The sequence below is a fragment of the Rhododendron vialii genome, chromosome 7a (assembly GCF_030253575.1).
Source record: "Rhododendron vialii isolate Sample 1 chromosome 7a, ASM3025357v1".
NCBI classification, from domain to species: Eukaryota; Viridiplantae; Streptophyta; class Magnoliopsida; order Ericales; family Ericaceae; genus Rhododendron; species Rhododendron vialii.
Window position 1 is genome coordinate 6,855,621 of NC_080563.1, and position 13,640 is coordinate 6,869,260.

The window sequence follows — 13,640 nt, forward strand, 5'->3', positions numbered from 1 at the left end:
AAAACTTAAAATGGAATGAAATTGGCGACTAACGTTTGTTGGTTGCAGAGGGCCTTCACCAAGAACCGTATGCTCGTATAATCAATGAATAAACTCTTTAAGTTTAACTTGAAGAATGATTTTTTTTAATGCCCCTTTCATAAAGTTCGACTTATTTTTTGAGGCAAAGCAATAAATGCATATATATGAGATAACAGTTTACTAGGGAAATACGACAAGTATAAAAAGTAAGCTACAAAAATAAGATGTGAAGATCCGCAGTAGCTCCGTCCAAAACGGTGTTCCTCTTGCAGTTGTAGAAGTAGTAGAGGACATCATCGCCCGTTTAACAAGACATATGAGGAATGTATATTCTGGTGGTCAAAATTGGTTATCTTGCAAAAAGTTAACTTGGAAATTTCGTAGCCAAAGTTGCGCAACAAAAAGTTGTCTGCATAGTGAGAGTCAGATCGCTCTGTTAGCTGCAGTATAGCATTTAAAGCAATCAGTATAAATAGAAGCAATATTAAATTTATGGTGTAGGGTCTATGTGACGGCCAAAAGGGTAGCCATAAATTTTGTTCGATTGAAACTACCGACAATTGCACCTGGATGTAGCTCAACTTTTTTTTTAATGCCCCTTTCATCAAGTTATTTGATGCCCCTTTTATCAAGTGTTGAGCTTGTAAAGCCTAATTTAATTTGAGTTGCGGTTGGTTGAGGGTTTGGGGACACTGGGAGCAATGTCCCAAAAAACTAAATAGGAGTACTACGGTAATTGGTGATGTAAATCCCAAGTTATAAATACTTTCTTCTTTAACTTGCACTCTTTCTTAATTTATTTGATGGATAGTGGAAGCTAGTGTGAGTTGTGGATGTACTCAACAAACTATTAGGAAACCACCTAAAAAATTTTGTTCTCGCATTCTTGCTTTCTGTCATTGATTATCTTTGTGCATTGTGTGTTTGTTGGTTTGATCGAATCGCCAACAGAAAGAAAGAACTCTTAGGCTATAAGCATAGCAAGACTCTCTAAAGCGAGGTTGGACTTCTCAGTTTCTTTGAGACCCCTACGGGTCCTTGGTAAAACCTTTGGATTATTGGTACATCTTCTTTGTTCTATGGTTGACCCTCTTTTGTAGGCTTGGTAGAGCCCTTTGGCCTCGGGAAGCTCTTCAATGTTGATGTGTTGGCTTCCCGTCACTTGGTGGAACTTCGTTGTTAGGGGATCTATTGAAATCTCATTGTCTCTTGGTTGAAACTAGGTTTTGTGAGACTCGGTGAGTTTTATAGTTAAGATGTTTCAATTGAGTTTTGGTGAAAGAACTTGTAATTTTGGGTCGGATATTTTGTCTCTTTACGAGAATTTTCTTTGTCGCCTTTATACCTCTTCAAAGCATTGTTCTCTTTATTTTTAGTGCAATCCGTCTCTCCTTTGTTTGGCCATGAAGTAGGTTTATATTGAATGTATGCCGAAACACACATATCTTAGTCTCTTTTATTCTTGTGTTTGTGATTTGTTTCTCCACATGAATATCTAATACATTTTGGTTAGCTTCTTCCCCACCATTATCATAGCTCACAATAATTCTTTTGCGATTGTATCTTCCGACGTGTGTCGCACAATAAAAATCGATACGTATATCTTATTATTTAAAATCTTTAAAAGTAAAAGTGATACGTATCTTGTATATAAGCATAATCTTGTGATATCACACGATCCACAAATGGAATATGCTATATAATTCTTATTAGAATGTATGTGCGATTTAAACAGTCAATTACGTGACATTTTGTAGCATTAAAGTTTAGGTTTTGCATTCTCCCATCTTATTATTCAATATATTTAAAAGTAAAATTGACACGTATCTTAGAACACTTGATAATGTCAATGAATTGCGGCTGGCAGAGAAAAGGAGAGGAAAAAAATTGATTTGTATCCCAAAAGACTTTGATAATGTCAATGAATTCTGACTGGCGGAGAAAAGGAGAGGAAAAAAAAAATGATATGTATCTTGTATTTAAGAATAATTCTGTGATACCACTCGATCCACAAATAGAATATGCTACTATATTATTCTTATTAGAACTACACGCTATTTAAATAGTCAATTACATAACATTTTGTAGCATTAAAGTTTAGGTTTTGTCTCTTAATTTATTCACATAAAAGTGACGATTCAAAGTGACCACAATCTACATGTTATTTTGTGTCTTAATTTATCAAAAATAAAAAGTGACGACTCCTAGACTATTTACCAATGCGATCGGATCTTCTCTCGTCCAAGTTTTGGACAAAAGCAATTAGCAAATAATTCAAATCTGGACGGTAAGTTGAGAAATTCAAATGTTTGGATGTTCGGGGACTTTTTTGCGTGAACAATTCATTTTTTTTCAACCAAGAGTCTCTGGGCAGATGCAAAATATTAATTACAGTATTGAACGGTTCGGATCGGATCGGGACTCCTTTCTTTCTATCCTTTCTAAAGCGAACATTTTTTGATCTCTTTTGGCGCCACTTGTGGTAACGCTGACGGGACGTGGTTGGAGCCATGGTACACACTCACTCTCTCTCTCTCTCTCTACCTATGCAATGACTGATCCCAGTCCACGCCCCTCTTTAAACAATCCTATATCTATCCTCCTCACAATATATTTCACCATCTCATATATTCATTCGGTCACGACACCCGCGGACGGCGCTCCGCTCCCTGCTCTCTCTCTCTCTCTCTCTCTCTCTCTCTCTCTCTCACACACACACACACATACACACACACTGTTACATTCATCACTCGCTCAATCTGAATCTCAAATTCAGTATAAAAATGGCACCCTCAAATCTCCTCTCCATTCGCAGCCTCTCACTCTCTCTCTCTGTCTGTATTTCTAGGGTTCTCCGGATTCCACTTTCTATGTAAGCTCCGGCGATCCCTTTTACTACTCAATAATACTCATCTAAATTAACTGGATTCTAATTTTTTGATCTTTTTTTTCCCCCCCACCCTGAAAGTCTTTCTGAAAGCAACATTAGCTGTAGGAATGGGATTATTGCTTCTGATTATTCGATTATACTGTGTTTTTTTTTTTTTTGGTTTTAGAGCTTGGCGTAGTTGGTGAATTTAAGGGATGTCGAAAGCGGGTGCCTTTGATCTCGCCAGTGGTCTCACCGGAGGGATCCGAAAAGAAGATGTTCTCTCCACCGTCGAGACGTATGCGCGCACACACTCACTCTCTTAAATTTCTCTTGTTTGCTTCTTTTGACTTGAAAATACTGGTTGTATCGTTTCCATACCAAAAATGAATAGTAAAATGAAATAATTACTACTTCCTCCGTCACAATTTATTTGTTCCAGTTTTATTCTAACTGGATTAAAAAACTAGTGATATCTTTAAAGTGATAATGAATTTTATATCAAATATGGATCTTGTTTGATAAATCTCGATTTGTTCTATAATTCAATGTTTTCGAAATCACCTAAAATATTATAAATTACAAGATATAATTAATTGAAAAGTGACATGAACTCCCAAAAACGACAAGTAAATTGGGACGGAAGGAGTAATACTAAAAAGATAGAGATAAGTACTCTATTCTGAGTATCGTTGCCGGAAAGAGATTTAATTCTTAACCTAATTCTTAAATTTTTTTGAGTTTTCTTATTCTTCTTGTTGAGACGAATCAATAATCATGACGAATCAATAATCAACAAAAATTTGACTCAAAACTAACAAACACAATTTTTTTTTAATAAGGACAAAACTTACTTTTTGCTTAGACACATGTGGAATTATCTTAGAGCATGTACACCAGTTGAGAGCAAAAATGCCTATGAACAGTATCCAATATTTACTTTACCGATTCATTTTCTTCTCCCACACTGCACCAGTCTTCCTACTTTACCTACATTGCACACAATTGCTGACGACCTAGTCACAAGGAGGGAGAGAGAGATAGAGAGAGGAAAGAGAAACAATAGTATTTTACTTATACCTGTGCTACAGTACATCGCCAAAACTACCGAGCAAAAATTTCAAATGTATTTTACCTTTCTTTTTACCTAGTTTGTTGTACCCTCATTTTCTCATGAGAGCTGCTATTCCCCCCTCCCCTGACACACACCCCTCCCGGCCCCACCACCCCTTTTCCGGAATTACCCCGCCCCTTTCTCTCTCTCTCTCTCTCTTTCTTCTTTTTCTTCTTTCTTTCTTTACAGTTTCTTTCTTTCTTTCTTTCTTTTCCTTTTCTTTCCAGTTTAATTTTTTTTTTCATTTTCTTTCTTTCTAGTTTGAATTTTTTTTTCTCTTAATAGGTTCGAGTCTAATTTTAGGCTTTGTAAAGTAATTAAGAAAAAAAAAATGTTTCAATTGATCATGTTTATACGACTGTTTTTTTTTCTTTTTTTGTCCTTTATAGATTAAAAAATATAGTTACGAAAATAAGTATTTCAATTTTCAATCCGTTTGAATCAGTACAAAGATGCTATTTTTTCTGATCATTTCATCCTAAATGGTCGTAATAAATTTTTGGTTCCAAAGCCTTTCAATGGACATCCTAAGAGAGTCTTAGAACTAAAAAATAAGTCTTAGGGTGTTTTGTTGAAAGGCCTTAAAAAGATATGAGTAATTAAATAAAGAAATAAATTAAAATAATATGATCAGAATAAAAAAATCTTCACACCCGTTCAAACGCATTAAAAATTGAAGCACTTAATTTTTTAACCATATTTTTTAATATATATAAAAGGTCTAAAAAAATTAAGTGCTTAAATTTTCGCTCCGTTTGAAAGGGTGCAAAGATCTTGTCAATATAATAAGAATAACAAGATCTTTGCACCGATTCAAACGGATGGAAAATTTGAGCAATTAATTTTTTTAGACCGTTTATATATTAAAAAATATAATTAAAAAATTAAGTACTTCAATTTTTAATGCGTTTGAATAGGTGTGAAGATCTTTTTATTTTGATCATATTATTCTAAAGAGACATAATCAAATTTTGTCTCTAAGGCTCTCATAATTACGTTTTTGCTCCATAGGATTGCAAATTGATGGTGAGAATTTTTTTTTAACCCAAACGTCGCCGTTTGGGGCTAGCAGAGCCCAGACCAATTAAAATGGCGGAGAGAGGTAATTAAAAGGGCTGAGGAAGGGTAAAAGAGGAAAAAAGATGTGGGACCGGGAGGGGTGTGGTGTCAGGGGGGGTGGGAAAAGCAATTTACTTTTCTCATTTTGCATAGGTAAAATACCTAAAATTGGGTGTTTAACTAGTCTTGTGTACATGCTCTTACTATTTAGATGCTGTAAAATGACGTCTCAAATATTTTGAAATCCACTTCTATGTCAAATGCAGACAGACAGCCAATCAAAAGTGGCTCTAATGCTTTACTCCAATATTTTAGTAGTAAAATTTTAGTTCTAGTACTTCCCGCACGTTATCTTCCTTCTCAGCTGTCAATTACCATTCAAAAAAAGCTGTCAATTACATTTATTCAAAGAAAGGGCTGGTAATTAGATGGCGATATCATATGACAAACACATTACTGTAATAGATAAACAGAATACATGATCAGAATTTGGTGAATAAAGTTCCTTGATCATGATGGTATATCTGCTTTCCCTAGTTCATGAAGGGGCATAGTGGGTTTCAATACATCAACGTTGATGTTGGAAAAGGACTTTTGAACTGTTCCCAGTCCCCAAGGAACCTCAATTGTTGGTCTGTACTAAAATTCTGAAGAATCCAAATATCACCATTACACTTTTTTTCAGATTTGATTTGACCTTTATTACCTTTGCGCAAGGGAGCGTCTATCATTGTTTTTTATTTTAGTTAATAGTTTGAAAAGGGCAAGGTAAGAAGATGAACTCATCAACTTTCACGCATTGACTTTCAAAAGAGGTACCATAATTTTCGGACAACAAAAAATGCTTAGAGACCAACAATTGGGTAGAGAGGGAGTATCATTTTTGAAAGGTGTTTTAGTTCCCTTAATTAATCGAGGTGCTCGTAAACTAGCTTGGACATATGACTTATCAAAAAAAGTAAAGAGAATAGAGGGAGTATCATTGCAATGTGACTTAGCAAAAATACTTGTATGGTACAAAAAATGTTAATATGGATTTGTCTAGATTTGTGGTGGGAGGTGAAATTAAATGTTAATATGGATTTGTCTAGATTTGTGGTGGGAGGTGAAATTACTATTCATTGTGTTTTTTACAATAAGTAACCAAAGAATTTTGTCATCTTGTGGGGTCTACTTTGTGTGATTAATCTCTACTTAGGTTGTGAATCGAACCCATTTATATGACAGACTGTGCTGCTTAATTGCTAGTAAACTTATTAATGTCTACCTCATTCCTAGTAAACTTATTCTTGAGGGTTTGAGATTCTTTTTTTTATTGGCAAAAAGAAGATTTTATTAGTAATCTTTCAAGATGAAAACAAAAATTAAAAGGATCACGGGCACATCAGCAAAAGTCACTTGAGAACCACACCCAAAAGAAAGCAAGAAGCCAACCAAAAACATCACAAGATAGAAGCATGAAAACCGCAAAACAATCCAACAACCTAAAACCAAAACAACCAGAAACACAAACCAAAAGAGAACAACACTAAAACCAAAAGACAAACCAAAAGATACAAATCCGACAGCCAAAAACCGCCAATCTAAGGAATTAAAATTCCAGAGAGAGAAGCACAATCCTCATCATCCTCCAAATCCTCATCTACCTCCAAATCGTCAAGAGCACTAATCCTTTTAGCTATTTCGGCCTCCTCCGTTTCAGCATATTTCTTTAAATTAAAACTTCTCCCCCTCTAATTTTAATGCCCAAAGTGGTACCTGTATCCATCGCCTTACGAACTCTCTTAAAAAGGATGGAGTTCCAATTTTGGATGTCATCGGAGGATAAAGAACAAGAGGGGACTTTCTTATTTCGAGGATTCAATTTTTCGGCCTTGACCCCAAGCTCTGCTAGAAGCTTCTTTTTACTAATCTTCCTCTTTGACTTTCTCAACCTCCATTCCATTTTCTGAAAAGCATCAAGGGAATGATCTATCTCCAAGAGAGCTACTTCCACCTCTACAATGCTTACCGACCATATAGGGTTTGGGATTCCTTCCCGTTGTCTTTTTGGCTTCGAGAACAATAAATTATGACTTTTATGAGGAATGCAATTAGTATCATCTGCAACACACATAAAAGAATGACCTTTTTCTGCATGCCAATAGTGGCATTAACATGGTTAATGCTTTTCCAACTTCCAAGTACTTCATATTTATGTAATAGTCTGTCTAATGATTCAGGTATGAGAAGTATCACAGTTGCTATGGAGGCGAAGAGAAAGATAGAAAGGATAACTACACTGATATGGTACTAAATTTCATTGGACATTCTTTACATAAGCTACTCATCCTTATTTCATCCTCTTAAAATGCTAACTCTTTCGAGCAGATATATTTTGTGGTCTACAGTATACTAGAAAGAAATAGTCTTACATGATGAAGTTACAGAAAACAAATTTGTTGATTATCTTTCTAGTGTGATCTGCAATTTATGACCAATGAATACCGAATTGTGTTGGCTTTGGATTATGATTTTGGTTGTTTCAAAAAAAAATCCTGATCTTCGTTTGACTCCTGAACTGATTGATAATTCTCAAGTCACAACTTTCCAACTGTGGGTGCATTCATTTAAAAATGTTTATGTCAAAGCATGATATCACTTACAACTGTCGATGTGATGCACTCGGTCCAAATATGTTCTTTTTTTTTTTCTTTCTTAAATTTACTACTTGGAAGAAGAGTTAATTGGATTTACTATTGGCATCATGGAGACTATATATATGTATGTGATGAGGTTTTCAGGTGAATAAATACTATGACCTTGTTGCTGCCTTCTTTGAATATGGATGGGGAGAGTCATTCCATTTTGCGAACAGGTCGATATTTGTCCCCTCCATTTCAGCTCAATTTTCTATTTCACTCTTAAGCTATTTAATGCATTACCTGGGTCGTGCATACATGGGTGCCTTTGTAACCTTTGATGATAAAATAATTTCATGGGTACTATACCTGTGCTTGCAGATTGAAAGGGGAGTCTCTACCAGAGAGCAAAAAACGACATGAGCACTTCATTGCTTTACAGCTAGGACTAAAACCTGGACAAAAGGTCTTAATTTCTTGCTGAATTAATCCAAGAGTAGAATTTTAGACTTAATATTCAATTCAACTCTTGCAAGTTATCCCGAGATTAATGATTTTAGCTGTCTGTTAATGCCGTAGGTATTGGATGTTGGGTGTGGAATTGGTGGACCATTAAGGGAAATTGCCCAGTTCAGGTATTGATTATTGAAGAGTAAACCTAATTTGTTATGTAAGTGATGCTTTTAAAGCATCTGCGTGACGTGCCTTATGCTTGTGGTTCATTCTAGGATAAAGTTCACTTTCCCTTCATCAAGTTTTTTGAAACACTCACTTACCTCCCTGCTATAAGCAAATCGCAAACATAATCTTTTGCCTTACAAGAATACTTAAACTACTAGGATCTTAACCAAAAAGGAAAGCAATCAAAAGTCCAAATCTGCCTAAGATTATGGCAGAACATGCTACTAAAATAGAAAAGGAAAATTCGAAGACCCTTCCATCTATTACCAATTAATCACATAGATATCCAACCAATCACACATTTCTTGCGATTGTAATCACAGCATTATGTCCTGCATCAGTAATCAGTAAGTTGGCCCCGTGTACGACCATTAACGACAAGAGAGTTAAGTTGTTAATTTTGAAACATCAATGGGGGAAAGGCCTTTTCCTAAATTGTTTGCGAAGATCCTACCATGACAGATGATAACTGTTAGGGGATTTGTGGTGTAATTGCATTTAGGATCTATATAGTCTTGAATGTATGAATGTTATTCAAATAACCAGAGCAAGAATGTTGATTGGGGATCGGGTAGCTCCATAGCTGATCTCTCTATTTAAAGCCCAAATAGAAACGATTTCAAACATGTATACGGTGCACCAGTGGTGTTTTCTTGTTGGTGACTGCTGAGAAATTGTCCGCTAGTAGTCTTCATTTACTAGTAACTAGTGATCACGGATTCCCGGTAACACTATTTCTAATGTTATTGTAGTGCTGGTATTAACGCTTCTATATCTAATGCCAATTTCCTTTTTATTCAGATGGGCCATGAAGATTTGTACTAGTTAACTATTTTTCTTTTTTCAAGAGTTGGTGCTGAGAATCTGTTTGTTGGCTGATTTCTGGCAGCATGACCTCCATTACAGGATTGAATATCCATGAATACCAAATAACAAGAGGAAAGGTACATGCTTGTGCTTTACAATTTAATGTATCGTGGGATGATGATTATAGTCACTGGTGTTCTGTACTAACAAAAAATCATTATAGAATTCTAAATTGATATTCCTTAATTCAGATAGTTGATTCTTGTCCACAGGGCATCCAATTTTCTGTTTTATTTTTTTTGACTTGGGATTCGTAAACCAAGAATAATTATAGCATGCTGTATTTGTTTACCTAAAAATTTCGTTACTAGGGCTGTCAATGTTCCTGAGAGATAAATCTTAGGTGTTTCGGTTATTCTACAGGCACTGACCCGCAAAGTTGGATTGGACAAGACATGCGACTTTGTCAAGGTCTGTAGTTTTACAAATAATTCTCATGGTTTTGTTATGAGATTCCTATTTCAAGCCTTGGATTTTTTCTCCCTCAAACTACTGCAGGCGGATTTCATGAAAATGCCATTTCCTGACAATAGTTTTGATGCTGTATATGCAATTGAGGCTACATGCCATGCTCCAGATTTGGTATGTGTCTTAAACCCTTAACATCCTATTAAAAGCTTCAGAAGCATTCTTTGGTCAGGATAAAAATAGCTTTTGTCTTACGATGAGTAAAGCTTTTAACTACTTTTTGTTTTCCTTGTTTGTTTCCTATTGCCTATTGGTTATACCTGTGTTACCATCCGAAAGTCCCTTCATTTATTTACTTGTGTGTTTTTTTGGTCATAATCTTCTTGTCTAAAGGTTGCGTGCTACAAAGAGATTTATAGAGTACTGAAGCCTGGTCAGTGTTTTGCTGTGTACGAGTGGTGCATGACTAATTCCTTTGATCCCCACAATCAAGAACACCAAAATATCAAGGTTTCTGCAAACACAACCAAACATGTGTTGTAACGAACGCTATGAATGCAAGCTAAGAACGAGAAATTGAAAACTAAACAAGAAATCACAAAGACACAAGATATACGTGGTTCCCCAAATTGGGTACGTCCACGGGCAAGGAGAGAGAGGATTCACTAACCAACGTGAAGAAGAGATACAAAGAGCCGGCTATGATCCGTAACTCGTCTAGAAAGGCCACCAATATGACAGCCCCAAAAAGGATACCATAGAAGTTCCCCAAAAGCCCTATTTATAATAGGCTACATAAATAGGAGCAACATAGTTAACCAATGTGGGACTAAAGAATACAAGGCATAAACAAGGCATTCCCAACAACATGCTATTAGATAGTATCTTTGACAGTGAGTTGACATAGATGCTTGTATGTTCGTTCAAATTTTGTTGACACAGGCAGAAATCGAGCTTGGTAATGGCCTCCCTGATATCAGGGTTATAGGACAATGCCTTGAGGCTGTGAAGCAAGCAGGATTTGAAGTGAGTAACAAATTGCTGGTCTACTGAAATCTCTCTCATCTAATAGTCAACAGATCGGACAAAATGACCAGAATAACGAGCTCTCTCTTTTCTTTTCCGGTATATGAAGGTAATATGGGATAAAGATCTTGCAGCAGATTCACCTGTCCCTTGGTACTTGCCTTTGGAGAAAAATCAATATTTCTCAGTGATTGGCTTCCGTAATACAGCTGTTGGACGTTTTATTTTGAGAAACATGGTACGAGCCGTGCACATGCTACCACCACATTATTTTATGTCTATTTTCAGTCGAATAATTTTAGCAGATTTTAAGGGAAAAACACAGGTTTAGCTGGAATGCTTCTGTCCAATTCCCCTGAAATGGGGTAACCGAGTAGTGAGGGGCTGAGGGCTTTAAGGCTTTATGGACAGATCTGGGTTTTATGAACTCTCAATGATAACACCACGATTTGGGAAAGTTCTGGTTTGTCGTGATTGCTTTTATCATATAGGGTCATATGTTTTCTGTTCCAAAATGTTGGCATAGTTAATCAAAGTTTTGATTTTTGTCTCTGAAGGCCAAGGGCATGGAATATATTGGGCTTGCCCCCAAGGGAAGTCAAAGGGTTCTACATTTATTGTTGAAAGCTGCAGATGGGCTATATGATGGTGGAAGGTGAGAATTACTCTGACTCGTATTTATTCGTCTCTGTCCATACCGGCATACCCTTTATGGACTAGTCATCTTCATTAGTGATTATGCGTATCTTGTTCTGAGCGTGACATCTAAACAACTGGTGCTTAACTCTTCAGGATTTGAAAAGAGCCGTACGGGCTCTTGCTTACCTTCAATACATAAAATCAGTTCTTGGCCTTGAGTTTGTTGAGTAACTCTTTCCCATAGTATTTTCTTTTTGGAAACATCTTTCCCGTAGAAATTGATGAATGAAGAAGTACAGATTATGTTGCCCTTCCAATTGTATGCATTTATATACATACATATACATATATATTATACAGGTGTGTGTGCGTGAGTGTGCGCGCATACCCCTATAGTCTTTGCGGCTCATTTTGGTTCTTGGGAAGATTGAGGACGAAAAGGTGTGCTCTTTATCCAGCTCTTGTTGGTGCTCTCTTGTTGGCCATTTTAGAATTCTATCTTTCAAGTCCTTTTTGAAAAGTGTATCTTATATGGAACACATAATTCTATTAGTAAAATAAACTTCTCAGCTCCCTTGGAATTATCTTTGCAAATAACATGGAGAACCCAATAATTGTTCGACTCGTGATAATCTGACTCTGTGCTTCAGGAAAGAAATCTTCACGGGAATGTATTTCGTCTTGGCTAGGAAGCCTCATTTGGACAGCTAGTCATGGCTCGGTATGAATTAACAAGCTGTTGTGCTGTGGTGAATCTTTCCGGGAATCCTGACTACTAGATTTCGGTTTCAATTTATTTTTCTGTAATTGCTTCTCTGGGTTTATTTTTCTGAGTTGCTTGTTGCGTTGCAATTTCCCATTGTGTATTTTTGTTTAATTGGCTGTAATTTCTTTGCTTCGGTCTTCCATAGTTTACCGATGTTATGTGAAATTTTCCTCGCCTTATTAGTCGGGATATTGTGTTCACTTTATTGATATTTGGTCTCAATTTTAGGCTTTTGTTTGTGATCACTTTATTTCGGTATTTTATTTTTGCAAAGAAAGATTTCACTTTCGTAGATCATGTATTTTGTCAATAATAATTTTTCTTCTTAGGTTATCAAGTAGGCAAAAAAGATCGTCTAAGACAAACTGACCTTATTATGAAGGCCTAAGCCAATTTTACAAGGGAGAAGAGAGAGGATCAGAGTACTTGGTTTTTAGAGAGAAAGAGATGGCACTACTAAGACTGACGCATCCTTTATATAGAGGACTCTACAAGAAATGAAATACAAATTAAAGTGAAATTACAACCAAAATGTATGGAAATACATGTCGGATACATGCTGGGCCCCATCGTCACGAGTATTCCCAACGAAAGCTGGCTGTGTAATTATCACCACTCCTTTATTGAGTGACTTCAAAGTTACTCCATAATTGAGACTTTTTGAATTATTGATTTTTCTCTTTTCCTTTGCGGGAAGACAGCTGTTCTGTCATCATCTCAGTCATGCTGTCCCAAAAGTCACCTAAAGTTGGTGCTGGTGTAGTACCATCATCTTCGTAGGGGTCTTGTGATTCCCCTGCAAGGCATGTAAAAGGATTATTATCTTCCTCATTGTTTTTTGCTGATGTCATTGATTCATCATCAGCAGCCTAGTTTGCTTGAACCGTTTGCAAGAATTGATCCTTCATGTAATCCATGGTCTTGATTACCACTTCATCATCTGTCAGAGTAGGGTTTCTTGCCCTTATCTGGGCAAGGATTTTTGGTAGACATATTATCCTTTCTTTTTATTTGTAATTTCAATTCTTGAGTGGCACTGCGAATTTTCGACAGTGTTTTTTCCAAATTCCTTTCCACCATCTATATTGAAAGGTCCTTTGAAGAACAGGAAGCCCCAAATTATTACTTCCAAAAGAAACATCTCATTTCCAAATCCATGGGATACCAAAAGGTATCATTGTAAAAAGGACTGATTTTCCTTCAGAAGTATTGGTACCCTTTATTTGAGGATGATTCTGGTTGAAGAACTCAAGTTCCTTCTGTACATCTGTTGATAAATAGTCTGCTTTCTTTTTGGTTTGGGACTTCGAGTAGAAGGAAAATTACTTTAGGCAAGCATTAGCTTTGGAAAGCATTGGGCTTGTGAAGTTTGATTCGATTTGGGTTGCGCTTCACTTCAAGGTTTGTGGGCCCTGAGGGCAGCGCTCCCAAAACCTAAACAGGGATACTACAGTAATTGGTGATGTAAACCCCAGGTTATAAATACTTGCTATATACAGATGTAGATGTAACTTGCACTCTTATGGTAAAAGCTGGTGCGAGTAGTGGATGTACTCAACAAATTGTTTG

At 36.3% G+C, this 13,640-nt stretch overlaps 1 protein-coding gene across 2 annotated transcripts; it reads left to right on the forward strand.

Moving 5' to 3' along the window:
* Positions 1-2,719: 2,719 nt before the first annotated feature.
* On the forward strand, positions 2,720-12,293 carry LOC131334352 (cycloartenol-C-24-methyltransferase-like). Of its 2 annotated transcripts, XM_058369317.1 has the most exons (14): positions 2,720-2,893; positions 3,078-3,188; positions 7,286-7,352; positions 7,847-7,920; positions 8,066-8,150; positions 8,264-8,319; positions 9,255-9,309; positions 9,596-9,643; positions 9,731-9,814; positions 10,034-10,150; positions 10,583-10,666; positions 10,776-10,904; positions 11,224-11,321; positions 11,956-12,293. In XM_058369317.1, exons 2-14 carry the CDS (start codon positions 3,106-3,108, stop codon positions 12,014-12,016), a joined length of 1,041 nt encoding a protein of 346 aa, XP_058225300.1. In that variant the 5' UTR covers positions 2,720-2,893; positions 3,078-3,105; the 3' UTR covers positions 12,017-12,293. The 2 variants fall into 2 exon arrangements, with proteins under 2 accessions (XP_058225300.1, XP_058225301.1); XM_058369318.1 differs by having other exon boundaries at positions 2,720-3,188.
* Positions 12,294-13,640: the final 1,347 nt, after the last annotated feature.